General features: G+C 53.8%; 1 protein-coding gene across 2 annotated transcripts; it reads right to left on the bottom strand.

The window, feature by feature from the left end:
• Positions 1–1,234: 1,234 nt before the first annotated feature.
• On the bottom strand, positions 1,235–11,054 carry Dlk1 (delta like non-canonical Notch ligand 1). 2 transcript variants are annotated; one of them, XM_013346777.2, is made up of 6 exons: positions 10,766–11,054; positions 9,464–9,527; positions 8,887–9,017; positions 6,325–6,466; positions 4,583–4,862; positions 1,235–4,357 (listed from the first exon to the last, which is right to left on the bottom strand). In XM_013346777.2, exons 1-6 carry the CDS (start codon positions 10,830–10,832, stop codon positions 4,115–4,117), a joined length of 927 nt encoding a protein of 308 aa, XP_013202231.1. In that variant the 5' UTR covers positions 10,833–11,054; the 3' UTR covers positions 1,235–4,114. The 2 variants fall into 2 exon arrangements, with proteins under 2 accessions (XP_013202231.1, XP_026636885.1); XM_026781084.1 differs by having other exon boundaries at positions 1,235–4,862.
• Between the last annotated feature and the right edge of the window lie 411 nt (positions 11,055–11,465).

The raw sequence follows: 11,465 nt of genomic DNA, 5'->3' as shown, positions 1-11,465 counted from the left end.
CCAGAGCTAGCGCTGAATGCTCCCTATCCCACCAACTATCATCTGAGTCAGTGTCCATAACCTGGGCATTGCTCATTCCTTCAGCGTTGGGTGCTGGAGTCCCTGGGTCAGGTTGGCCTTGTTTCCTGGGATTCTTGCTCTATCCCACTGGTATGTTAAAGCATTTGTGGGTTAATATCTTCATAGAAAACATATACCCAGAGTAGATGCTTTTATGTTTCCTAACTCCACATGAACATGCTATTTTCCTACAGCTTTTAGAACAGTGCCCATGTCTGAGATCTTATGGCCCCTTCTAATCCCTCCTGTGTACTTTGCTTCATCTGTGCTCAGCTGGGGATGGGCCACGGCACAAAGACCAGAGAAGCAAGGAGAGAAAATGGGCCTGGGCCTCTAAGGGGCAGAGGATGAAGCTAGAAAGAGGTGAGAGGAGTCAGGAGGGTGGGCAATGCAAGGAGGTGGTCCTCCAGAGACACCTCCTGAGCCTGAGAAGCTGGGCAGGCAAGGGACAGGTCTTGGGAGAGGCCAGAGATGGGACACTAAACCAAGGATCAGCAGGGACTAGACTGAGGCTCCCGAGGCTGCCCATGTGAGGTAGTTCTCCAGAGTGGGGCGCTGGGAGGGATACACTCACTGACTGGATGCACAGCTAATGGTGCCCTGGGATTGGAGAAGAAGCAGAGACCACCAGGACATATAGAGACTGAATTAGGAGTACAAAAGGAGCCTATACACTGCCATGGTCCACGGTGCCCTTGCTGGTTGCCCCTCAACCTATATATTCTCTCTCACCTTAGGGACCACCCTCCAATGACTGTGGAAAAATCCCTGGAGGATTCCATAGAGCTCTGCGCTCAAACATGGTGCATGGAAAGTTAGTTGCTCAAGCGTGAATCGCTTGGTCCCCTCTCCTTGTCCCTGTCCCTCTCATGTCCCAGATCCATCCACAGCTCCCATGGGCAGCCACACTTATGGAGCTAGACACAAACAAGGTCTCCCAAGCCCTGGTTGCCAGAGTCAGGAAATGCCTGGATTTCTAACTTCTCCAAGTAAAGGCAATGTAGGTGATGTGTGGCTGTCCAAGGGTTTCTCCTTAACCTTGTGGCACCAGGTCACACTGAGAGAGCTGGAGCTGGGCCAAAGCAGAGCTCTCAATACCCCTGGCCTATGTGCAAGGCCATCCCTGGGAGGGGTTAGTGTAACTGGCGAATACCAAATAAGCAGCAAACACAAGTAAAAGCCCTTTTTCCTTTATTAAACGAACAAACAAGTTGTCGTTTAGTTTTTGCATTGCGTCTGGACTTGCCTGCAAAAAAGATGGGGGAGGCTAGAAAGCGCGTCGTGATGGACATTTCGTTAACATTTCGGTTACAGAATTATCGCCACTGTGAATTTGGAACCGAATTAGTAAAGATGTCCCAGACAGCCATCTTTCAGCTACTCCACCCGCTGAATGAACTGCACTACACCAAACACATGAGATGTGTATGGGCAGCCAGAGATCTGACATTCTCGCAGATCCGCAGACGTGAAGACCAAGGTGAGACTGCAAAGGAACACTGCTCCTGTTGCGTGGAGAGTGGACGCTGTGGAATTTGGCAGGGCGGCCTCATCGGTGCTGGTCTCTTGATCTTTTGTCACGTGGGAAGGTGAGACGGTCGCTTGCTGAGGGAGGCGTCTGCTCAGGACTCTCCCACGGTGTTGTTTTTTTTACCTGCACTGTGCTTGGCTTCCTGGGGACACCTGTACATCTGCTCCCCTCCCAGAATGTTCCCCTCAGCCCGCACATCCCACAGCTCCAAGAACACACCGCCTTACGCTCTGCAGGTGCTTGGAAACGCTCCCTGACTGGATGGATGGTGGATGATGAATACTTTGGATGGATGAGGACTTGCTGGGAGAACAGCCGGACCCCCTATCCTCGGAGATGTGGCTGCTCTCCACAACATGGAGATCAAAAAGAAAAAGTGGAGTGGGGAAATAATCTGCTTTGTCCAATTGTAGAATTTCACATTGGGGAAACTGAGGAACAGATTGTTAGCAGACTCTGTCAAGGTCTCACGCTGAAAGAGGCCAGGGGGCATATCAGACACCAGCCTGGCAAAGGTCAATAATTGTTAGTTTGGTTTTTTTTTTTAATTTTTTAGGATTTTTTTCTTAAAATGAGATGGTATGATGACCTGATTGGGGCAGGTGGCCTCAGGGAGGGGAGTGGTTGGAGGCAGGGGAGGGGATCTTGGAGGAGGGAGGGAGTCAGGGGACCAGGAGGCAGGGATTTGGGGACTTGGGACACACCCTCATCAGGATGAGGGTGGGGCGAAATGGGGAGGGGCTTCAGGGTGGGACTGGGAGGGGCTTGGGCTGAAGATGACCAATGACTAGGGAGGGATTCTTTGAGTCAGGGCTTTTGGTGAAATGACCCCAGGGTAGAGGTTGAAGGGTGACAAGGTCCATAATGTGTGACAACGGTGACGCACATGACCGACCAATGGGTGATGATCATGAAGTTGTGAGTGTGTGCTGTGATTATGATTTGAATGACAGTAAATAATGGTGACAATGACTTGCAAGCAAGTATTCAGAGCAAGGTAAACATGGCTCACACTTAAAGCTAAGAGCATAGGTTCCTACCCAAGTAATCTAAGAAGCAAAGGATTCCTAACCAGGACCCAAGGACTGTGTAGCAACCAGACCCCAAATAAGAGCTGGGAAGCTACACAGGGCTCTATCCCATTTCTTTCTAATTTTTTTTGTTATTTTTTGTTTTTTATTTTGCAAAAAAAAAAAAGATAGAAGCTCTGTTTTAAAAAAGCAAATTCATAATTCAGAAGCTGGCTAGGTCTTTTGGGATCTGAGGGTAGTATTCTCAGCAACACAGGGGTACATCCATGGCTGTGGTCAGGTGCTATCCCACTTTCGCCATAGAACAAGAAAGCGCCCCACAAGCAGCAATTTCCACTAAAGCCTGTGAAAAACCTTGGTGAGGGCTGCGTTGCTCACTCAGATTTTGCCAGGGGGCACTTGTGGTTCAAGGTACACTTAAGTCAGAAAGCATTTCATGGCTACTCTAAGGGGGAAGAGGTGAGAGGAGGGTGGAGCCTGAGGGTATGGGGCTGGGCAGGGCTGAGCTAGGGCAGGAAGTGGGTTGCTCAAGAGGCAACACCAAATGGCACATTTTGACCTAAAGGGGCCAATTTTTTCCCAAACTGGACATGAGCCAGGAGGCTCCCCACTTTGAGAAACGCTATTGGGATCGACCTCAATATCAAGTGTACAGCCAGGATAGGCCAAAACCTTTCGGATCCCAGGATGAGACCAAGTCTCCATCAGATCCTCTTCTCGGAGTCAGGAGTTGTTTTGGTATATATCCCTCGTTCCTAATTCTGAATTTTGGAGCTAGAGAGGACCTTGGTGGTGTGGGTATTTCCACCCCTCTCTCAAGAGAGGGGTGGGGAGGTGGCCCAGGGTTGGAATGGGGGTCTCGCTAAGGGTCACACAGCGAGAAAGTGGCAGGGCTGGGACTGGGTCCTGACCTGTCTGCCAGCAGCCAACCTGGGGTCTCTCTCTGCCTGACACACAGCCACTACACACTGCAAAGTCACAAACTGACTGGAAAGATCTAAGGGTTGCGGTGTGAGACTGGATGTGAGTGAGAGCCGAAGCGGTGTGTGAGAATTAACGAACGAAAGAGTTTAGCCCTTTTCACAGTGAGTGGTCAGGCACAGCATTCGTATGGTTGCACGAGGACCGGGTAGCTGAGAGCCCCCTGGGAGAGGGACCTCAGTACCAAGCCCTGGTTCTGTTACCATGTTTTTTTTTGGTCTTTTTTGATTTTATATTTGATATTTGATACTTAAGAGTTTAGAATAACATACTTATTTCTTTAACTCATTTAGAGATATTATTATTATTCATTATCATGCATTAAGAGGGAGAAAGAGGATTCTTATATAGCATGGCAGCATGGCACACAGCGATGCAAAGACAATATACGTAAGCATAGCGTTCACTAGATTCCACACAGAAGCAAACTGCACCACAAGGAGAAGCACAGACCGCATATAGTGAGCTCTGCGAAACCCAGATACTAGAGAGGGGCCTGGGGGGGTGCTGCTTAGATCTCCTCGTCGCCAGCCTCCTTGTTGAAGGTGGTCATGTCGATCTTCTCCGGGAAGATGATGTTGACCGCCAGCTCCTCGCCGCTGTTGTACTGCAGCAGCAGGTTCTTCTTCTTGCGCAGCATGTGGTTGTAGCGCAGGTTGGACACCCAGGCCTCGCACTTGTTGAGGAAGACGATGGCCACGGTGCCCAGCACCACCAGGCTGGTGAGCACACCCAGGATGGTGAAGCAGATGGCCTGTCCCTCGGTGAGGAGAGGGGTACTCTTGTTGAGCTCTTTCATGGACACCTTCAGAATGCGGTGCTCGGGCTGCTGAACTGGCAGCTCGTGCACCCCGGGGGTCAGGCGGTAGGTGAGCCCGTAGCTGCTGGGCAGGTGGGTGACCTGCACGGGGCTAGCCCCGCGCTTCTTCGCGCACGTGGGACCCATGAACGGGGGCTTGCACAGACACTCGTAGCTCACCTGGGTGTGCTGGAGGCAGGTGCCCCCGTTCAGGCACGGACCACTGGCGCAGATGCTCACCGGGCGGCTGCAGGTCTTGTCGACGAATCCGGCTGGGCAGCGGCAACGAAAGTCGCCCCCAATGTCGGTGCACACGCCATCATTCTCACATGGGTTAGGGGTGCAGCTGTTGGCAATGATCTCGCAGAAGTTGCCAGAGAAGCCAGGGGGGCACAGGCAGGAAGCATGCGAGGCCCGGCCCTCATCATCGATGCAGGCACCTCCGTGCTGGCAGGGAGAACTACAACACAATAGACAAGGTAAAGGGCCCTCGGGGGGGCTGGGCTAGGACAGAGCAGTAGGGGCAGGGGGCAGAGGGCAGAGGGCAGAGGTGAGGCTCCCTTTCTCTGGACCTCCCTTTGGACCTGACAAAAGGGCAGGGCTCAGAACACATCGGACTATGAAGGGTATAGTGCCAACTAGGTCGGCGCCTGGGGATGACATCCCTGGCTTGGAGGCTCACCAGCTGCCCAAGGGTGGACAGCATGCACACCCCACCCTGCCATGAGGTCAACCTGGTCAGCCTCGAACAGAACCAACCTCTCATGCCCTCTCTCATCTCTCAGTCCAGAGCATGGATTGTCAGTCACTAGACAGATGGGGGAAACTGAGGCCAGAAGAGGGAGTATTAGTAACAGTCCAAGTTTAGGGTAAGATCCCTCAGGTGAGGAGGGCAAGAAACACGGTCTCTGGGCTGTCCAAGAGGAGGTCTGCTGTTGGTCAGGGCTCCAGTGTGTGCCATCCACTCCACCCCCACCCTGTATTATTATTCCTAGTGGAGTGGGCCCAGCCAGTTCTTGTGAAGGAAACCTCTGGAACTGTCAGTGAAAGAAAGAACAACCAGTCGTATCTATGCTGGCGGGAGTGGTGTCTATGGCGAACTGTTTAACAGTGGTCCATTTGCCCAAGTGCAGCACATGAAGCATTTCATGTAAGTGCTTTTAAACGAGCTAGCCCTTTGTCATCTGATAAATGCCAAAACTCCAGGGAAAGAAAAGCCCCCTCCCCTCAACACATTGCGACTTCAGCCCCAGGGCTGCAAGGAGCTGGGCTCTGAAAATTTCCTCAGGGTCCCCAGACTCGATTTTGACAGACTAGATCAAGTCCGTTAGAACAGAACAAGTTGAAAGGTCTTGTCCTGTGTTCTCCCTTTAGTAAACTGCAGTGGAGTTCAATGGTCACCACCTCTGACGTCCTTCCTGCATACAGATCTTTAGACCCCTGTGTTCCTGACTGTCTGAAGCTTCTGCAGATTCCTGGCTCTTGGACAGGAGCCCCAGAGCCTCTTCCCCACTGTGGCTATCCAATAGTGCCCCCTCCCATATCCTCCAATCTCCGCAGACATCCCAGAAAACCCAATTGCAATGCCCTAAACTGCCTCCTACAACACGCTAAGCTGGCTTCACAGTCTGGTCCTCCTGAACTCTGATCCCTTATTATGTCGCCTTTAGAAAATTATACAGCTTGGCATCTCTGTCCCCATCTCAATCTGCTGTCATTCACTGGCATCAGGACTTGGGGACATCAGGGGAATATGAAATTGCCTTCAGAGACATTTGAAAAAATATGGAAATGGCACATTCCTCCACCAAGGCCCCCTACCCCATGAGAGCAGAAGGTGGGGCAGGGGTTGCCTGAAGCACTTCTTTCATCAGGGGACAGGTCCTACGGGGTTAGGCTGAAAGGGTCTTCCGATTATTTACCCATTGATCACGCAGGGCCCAGCTTTGTTCTGGCAGTCTTTTCCAGAGAACCCAGGGGCGCAGGAGCACTCGTACCCGCCCTTCTCAAGGTCCACGCAAGTCCCATTGTTGGCACAGGGGGTTGAGGTGCAAGCCCGTGTATCTGGGAAGCAGAAAAGCCAGTGCTTAGCTTTCGTGCTCAGAGGCCAGTGTGACAGGAACCCCAAGTGGCTCTGCTAGTGAATTCCAAGTGGGATTTGTAGAAAGGGTGTGCAGTGATTTCCCCCACAAAGTCCTGAAGTGCTGAGGGTAAGGAAGCTTAACTATAAGGTCAGTAGTGAGAACGCCAAGGCCATGGGGAACCAAGATAAGCAGCTGTACCCTTTTTCTGGCACCCTTGCCGTGTGGCAACACAACCTTCAACACAGAAGCCTTTGCCCCTCTGCAAAATGGGGAGTGAGCCAAGATTCCTAAAGTCGGGCTCCTTTCTCAGAGCTAGAGAAAGGGGTCTCTGCCACCTTGAGAACTAGTACAGGAGGGAAACACAGGCTTTTCACACTTTCCCATCAAAGATCCCCATCAGGAAACAAGAAGACTAATTTAGCCCCAGGGCTACCTCCCCACCCCTTGGTCCTTCTGTTCTCTGGTTCTGAACTAAGGGGGTCTAAAGGTAAAAAGGCTGCATCTTTTGAAGGCAGCAAAATTAAAACTATTGAGCGCTCTCCTGTCCGTCTGGGTTTCCATGAGCACTGCTGTATTTCCAGTGCTTTTAACACCTCCTGTCAGGCTCACTCCATTATTCGGCTCAGCAAGCCAAGGATGAACTGAACAAAGGGGCTCGGGTGGAGACCCCAGCTGCCCAGAAGGGGCAGGAAGGGGCCCTTTGTGGCTGCTCCAACCTGCTGCCCCACAGAGTTCAGTTCCTTCACGCTCTGCCTCAGTTTCCCTCCATGTAAAAAGGAAAAGCTCTCTGTAGCTGATCTCTGAGAGTTTTTTTACAATGTGAGCTGTAAAAAGCCAGAGACTGCAAGTAAAGGCAGCCCCAGAGAAAGGGGTTCCTGATGCTAAGACCACACGTGGAGAGTTTCTCTCCTTTTTCAAAGAGACTTGCACCCCAATGAAGGGGAGACCAGTGTCCATGGAAAAGCCTGTGCACCATGCTGGTGGACTCTCTGCAGATCCCGGTGTGGTGCAAGGAAGCCTAAGGAGGATTTCTCTTTCTGGGATAGTGCACTGAGCCTCTGAAGCTAGCTTTGGCTTCTCTGCCTCTGCTCTTCCACCACTGGAATCTTAATTTAAGATAAGGATCTGGCGACCACCCTAGACTGTTCAGTCTCGCTAAATACCAGTTCTCCAGAGCCTCCAACCCCAAAGACGGGTGAGTCAGCTGCCGCAAGGAGAGGGCTGAGGGGGCTCTCCACTTGAATAGCAGCTGCGGCCAGGCAGGCAGAAAGGGAGAGGGACAGCAATTACCCAGGGGCTATGTTCCCCCTGGGACAAGCCTCGGCCCCCACCATTTCTACCGAGGCAGCTGGGCTTTGTGGTTTTGATGGAGAGGGGGCTATGCATGCTGAGGGACCTGTGATGGAGAATTCTGTCTGGAAAGGTCTTCTGGATTCAGATATCTAGAAGGGTGGGATCCAGGCTAAAAGCCTAACCCTGGTCAGTGGTTTTTCTAGCACCCCTCAAACAACGGTAGCTGCTGTTGCTGCTGCTGCTGCAAGGGGCTGCAGAGTCCTGACCAGAGCATGAGTCAGCTGCAGCAAAAACCTTCCCCCACCCACCACTCGGGGAGAGGGAAGCAGACAATTGGGGTACAGAGGCCCCTTTTGAGTCTCTGATTCTTGATTTCCCTATTTGTCATTGGCAATGCTAAGCAGACAGGTCCTGGGGCATCTAGCTGTCTGTCTTCCTGATGGAGTACCATCTGCAGAGGGGGGGGGGCATACCCTTTATTCCCCGGGACCTCAGTTTTCCTGGGCTTTGGGGACAGCGTTAGCAAATGAGAACGGTCCAACAATGCAGCTGTCACTTTACAAAGATCATATGAATTAGTGAAATTAGCAGATCACACCAGTCTGTACATTAACCCTTCCTCAGCCTCTCCACACCACCAACCTCCTGCAACACCTGACTGCCCCCCCAACCCTGGCCTTCCTGGTGATTCACACTCAGCCCCCCCTCCCCTATTTGTTTGTTGGCTCCCCTTTCTTGATGTTTGAGCCCTGAGAATCATCCCTCCCACAGCACGCAGAGAAGACCCTCACTCACCTCCCAGCTTCAGTAACCTGCTCAAGTGGCCCCAGTCTGTGGTCCAGCCACCCTGGGCATGCTGGGTTTTATTTTTTGTAACTCTTTATTCAACAGGCAGTTTCCCAACAACTCCCCCCCCCCGTTCCAACCCCAAGTCTGGGAACCCACAGAGCTGAAGTGAACAGAATACAGTCTCCATCTCCATCTCTGAGGCCCAGCAGGAAATGTATGTGCACTATGGATCACATACTACAGTGAGCCTTAGAGGTTCTAGACCGCAGCCAGGCAGGGATGGGGGGGGGGTCAGGGTGGGCCAAGGCCGGTGCCCACCTATGTCACAGAGTTTCCCGTCCCAGCCATCCTTGCAGATGCACTGCCATGGTTCCTCACACAGTCCGTTGACGCAGCCAGGGGAGGTTACACACTGGTCACACAGAGGGCCCTCCCAGCCGGGCTGGCACCTGTGTGAACAAAAGGGAGAGAGGGGGGCACATGAGGGGAGCAGGGGTCCCAAGAGGGCTCAGGCTGTTTCTGTGCTGAAAGGAGAACCCTTGGTGGTCTTTGTACAGGGCCAGGTCAGTGGGTCCCTGGAGCCGGCAGCAGGCACCTGAATGGAAAACTCAAGAGAAGGCGCTCAAGAGCAGAAACAAGGGTCTTACAGACCCCCCACAAGAATCACATTTGATGCAGTGACCCCCCCAATGCTCTCACCCTGTAAGATGTCCTCCTGCTCCCCCTATCCTGCCCCCCTTTCCCATGCCCTCCTTCTCTCCCTCCCCGCCCCCCCCCAGTTTCTGCAGGAGCAAGGAAGCTGTGACGCAGTTTTGTAAAAAGCACCCCCTCCTTTTAGCCTGGCTCCAAGACCCCCAGGACCCCACCGTGGGTCCCAAGCAGCTTACACCATTACCTGCAAACATTGTCATCCTCACAGAATCCATTTTTGGGGTCGCAGGCTGGGTCGCATTCAGCCCCTGAGGAAGAAAAAGAAGGTACGCAATTCACCCCCACAAGGCCTGGAAGACACTACAAAGTCTGTTTTCTCTCAAATGGCCCACTGCCCCTCAGCAGAGGGGGATCCAAATACCCCTGCATCCTTCCAGCCTGGCACACAGTAGGCACTTGTTGTCTGTGGATGGATGTGATACAACCTACCCAGGAACACAATCCTGCCTGTTCCTAGCAGCCATGGGATAAGCACAGCAGACCCCTGATTCTCCAAGTGCAAAGCAGACACCTTTCTCTCCAAAGAAAATAGGAACCCCCAGACCACTAAAAGTAGGAATGGGGGACAATGAAGAGGTAGCCTTTGACCTCTGGGCATTCTCTCAAGCACTCACTTTTGCAAAGTGACCTAAAGGGGAGATTTTGAGGTCTAGGAAAGCTCAGACAAGTTCACCTGCCTGCCTCACAGGTAAAGCGACTAGATTTTTCCCCAAGATTAACCCGTTACACCAGGCAGGCAAAGCCTATCCCTCCCCCTTTCCCTACCCAACACTGGTCACATTAAAAAAAACTGCGCAATAGCTCTGCAGGGCCTCTCAGATTCCAACACTAATAGACACCTACTGTATGCATCTATTCAACAGACTGTCAGGCTTACCAGACAGCCCCCTGCCCCCGACATACAACCACTGGCGCAGTGGGACCTGGGGTCGCTGCGGGGAGGGGGCAACTCTCTCGCTGCTAGAGACAGATGGCTGCTGCAGACAGAAGTGTCGCAGCCCCTCAACTAGAGAAACACGCCACGCAGGAGGGGGCTCTGGTTTTACTCCTGTTGGAAATTGGGGCCTACGACTGTAAAATCATCCCCCCCAAAGACCCCAAGACCTGTTCTTAAGCACATATGCAGGGACAGACACCCCCAAAGTTGCACCCAGAGCCGTTTTTTTTCTTCTTAAATAAAATACCTCCCAGCTCAGCCTCCTTTTTCCATACCTCCTCAATCTGCGCAACGACACCCCTCCGAACGCCACTTCTGCAGGGGCAATAAGGGGCTGGGACCCTCCACCTCCCGCAAACCCCAGGACCCTGGGACTGGTCTCAGCATGCAAGAGTGGCGCAGGGAGGATGAGGTGGGCGCAGTGCGGGACTCTGTGTTAGGCGGGACGGGCGGGACTTGGGGCGCACGGGACAGGGAGTATGGGGTGGTCGGCGGGGCATCGCAGGCTTCCCCAGAGGGGGCGCGAGCCAAGCCGCCAGGGGGTCTCACCATAGGTTCTGTGGCCGAAAACCAGCAGGAGCAAGAGGACGCGCAGGAGGGCTCCGGTCGCGGTCATCTCGGGGCGGCCTGGGTCGCGGTCCAGGGAGCGGCGGCGGGGCAGAGGGTGCTCCGGGGGCTGCACTGGGCTTCTGGTTGCGGACGATGAAGGGGGCACGGGTGTCCAGCGGAGGGAAAGCCAGGGTTGCACTTGGGCGCACGCTGCTAAGTGCGGGCCGCCGAGGAGCTGCGGCTGCGGCCCGCGCGCCGCCTTTTCGTACTGTCGTCCCCCCCCCGCGGCCCCCGCCCACGCCCACGCCTCGCGCGCACGGGGCAGGCGCCGGCCAGTCCCGGTGACCCACCCCCTGGCGGGGCCGCCCCCCAGCGCCGCTGCGCCCGGAAGCTGCTTGCGCACGCGGGCGTACTCTTGGCTAGACGGGTACCTGCGCACGATGGGCACGCGGTCCGCACACAGGACAGCACGCGGCGGAGGCGGAGGCGCTCGCACAGGCCGGCTTAGCGCAAGTCTCAGGAACCAAGCCGGGCGGGCGGGCGAAAGCCCTAGCACGCACTCAGAATACAAAACGCTCACAGACATAGTAAGAGACTTAGGGCTTGGGACCCGCGCACACAAGGAGCGGGTCAAAAGCCCAGAAGGACCCAAACGCACACCACGAAGATGTGGAAAATGCACATGATCACAGATGCACAA

The sequence above is a fragment of the Microtus ochrogaster genome, chromosome 1 (genome assembly GCF_000317375.1).
Source record: "Microtus ochrogaster isolate Prairie Vole_2 chromosome 1, MicOch1.0, whole genome shotgun sequence".
Lineage (NCBI taxonomy): Eukaryota > Metazoa > Chordata > Mammalia > Rodentia > Cricetidae > Microtus > Microtus ochrogaster.
Note: the sequence above shows the minus strand (reverse complement) of the source record. Positions and strands in the feature narration are given on the sequence as shown.